At 46.4% G+C, this 2,105-nt stretch overlaps 1 protein-coding gene across 1 annotated transcript in view; it reads right to left on the bottom strand.

The window, feature by feature from the left end:
- Positions 1–2,105, bottom strand: part of LOC110338882 (phospholipid-transporting ATPase FetA) — a 112,502-nt gene that overhangs the window by 10,018 nt on the left and 100,379 nt on the right. Inside the window, exon 20 of the mRNA XM_021222348.1 lies at positions 1,041–1,152. Within this exon, the coding sequence (XP_021078007.1) occupies positions 1,041–1,152 (112 nt within the window). The remainder of the gene's footprint in view (positions 1–1,040; positions 1,153–2,105) is intronic.

Genomic DNA, 2,105 nt, shown 5'->3' with positions numbered 1-2,105 from the left:
ACACGTGTGGAGGTCAGAGGACAGTGTGTGTCACGCACACGTGTGGAGGTCAGAGGACAGTGTGTGCCATGCACACGTGTGGAGGTCAGAGGACAGTGTGTGTCATGCACACGTGTGGAGGTCAGAGGACAACTTGCAGGAGTCTGTTCTCTTCCTCTTCCCTGTGGGTCCCAGGTAGCAGAGCCAGATAGTCATAGTCCTGGAGTCAGCTGGCCTGTGGATGTGGTTTTTTTAGAATAGTACTGTTCCTATTTCTATACTACATTTTATGAGAATAGAGACATGCTCAAGTTACATCATTTCTTTATATTAAGAAATCTGGAATTTAGAATAAATTAATACTAAAGAAAAAATTTAATATCCAAATACTGGATACAAATATGATGAGAATTCAGAAAAGAAGTCCCAGAATTTTTTTTCCCAGAAATTCCTTCTGGAAGTCCTTGAAGGATTCTTAGGACTGTGTAGGAGAAGCAAAGGTATTCTGAGAAGGAAAACAGCCCAAACCTGGGAATAGGAATTTAGTTTAGGGAGACAAATGAAGATTATGGTTACAATAAGGAGAAAGCAACAGATTATCTAGGTCCCTGAAGGCCAAAGGGTGTTTACATCATGAAGTCATCATGGGGTCCTGGGCAAAGGGGTAATATAGCTTAGTGTATGTGAGGAGGACTAGGATGATTGTTGTATGGATTACGCTGATGGGTGTAGACTACACTGAATCAGTAAGGACAAAGGGGGGGGAGAAGACAGGAGGGGATGGTAGCTGAACAAGGACGGCGGCAGTCAGGATTTTCAGATGAGAAGGTGGCGTGTGGTAAGAACAGGACATGGGGACAAGAGAAATGGTGCTGTTAAAGACCATGTTATAAAGTGACCACTGTACAAAGCAAATGACAAACAAATGACGTACAAAGTAGGAAGCAAGATAAGCACCTGCTTAGGCCTTGGTCAGAGCTCCTGGTGTCTGTCGGGCAAGCAAGGAAGGGAATGTCTACCTGGGCAGGAAGAGGGCTGTCGAGGAGAGCGCTGTCCTTTACCTTGCTTGTCGCCAGTCAGAACCCATATTTTAATTTTGGCTTTGCTCAAGGTGACAATGGTCTCAGGGACGCCTTTCTGAAGCTTGTCTTCTATGGCTGTGGCCCCTAGTAACTTCAGACAGGAGACATCAGTGAGTGAGGTCAGGGATGAGAGCTTCAGCACTAAGGGCAGCTGGAGACCATGTGGGCCCCTCAGTGCTCTGAGCTCCCTGTCCTGGCACGAGGACCCGGGAGGAAAGACCCAGCATGCTCTGCCCCTGACGCGCACAGCTGTTTGTTTATTGGTTGGTGTGTTTCAGACAGGGTCTTGAAAATGTAGATCTGGCTGTCCTGGAACTCACTCTGTAGACAAGGATGAGATGACCTTGAACTCACAGAGATCAACCTGCCTCTACCTCTCAGGTACTGGGATTAAAGGCATGTACCACTATGCTGAGCAATACCCACAGTTTTTTAACCTCACACTGAAATTTAGAAACACGGCATTAGAAGCTGGAGAAAGAAGAGTGTTGCCCAAGTCATACATGAAGCTCTCTGCCCGCACCAAACCATCTGTGTCTTGGTCCCTTCACCTCTCCCTAAACCACAGCTCGCTTCCCAGGGCCCAGTGTGGTGAATTCTAGAAGAGGGATTTCCAGTTTTCTTTAACCCCACAAGAGCTTAAGTGATATGTTTTGATCCTATTGGGACCATCTGAAACTTCTGGAACTTTCCACCTCCCTGGGTTACAAGAGTGTTGGTCTAACACTGAGACTATTTATAGTCTTCCTAAGGAGCCGAAATGGGGATGAGCCCCACGGATAAACTGAGACTGGGAGATGGACAAGCTACTAAGTGATTTCTGCTAGGTCTTCAGAAAGGCAGACAGGAAGGAAAGCTGAGAGAGCTACGGACTATTGCTGTCAGTAATTTATCTTTTTACAGTAGAGCTGCCTGATCAGTCTTGTAACACACACACATATACCCACAGACAGACACAGACACACACAGACACAGACACACACACACAGACACATAGACACAGACACACACACACAGACACAGACACACACAGACACAGACACA

This window comes from Mus pahari, chromosome 22, assembly GCF_900095145.1.
Source record: "Mus pahari chromosome 22, PAHARI_EIJ_v1.1, whole genome shotgun sequence".
Classification (NCBI taxonomy): domain Eukaryota; kingdom Metazoa; phylum Chordata; class Mammalia; order Rodentia; family Muridae; genus Mus; species Mus pahari.
This window is presented reverse-complemented; position numbering and strand designations above follow the sequence as displayed.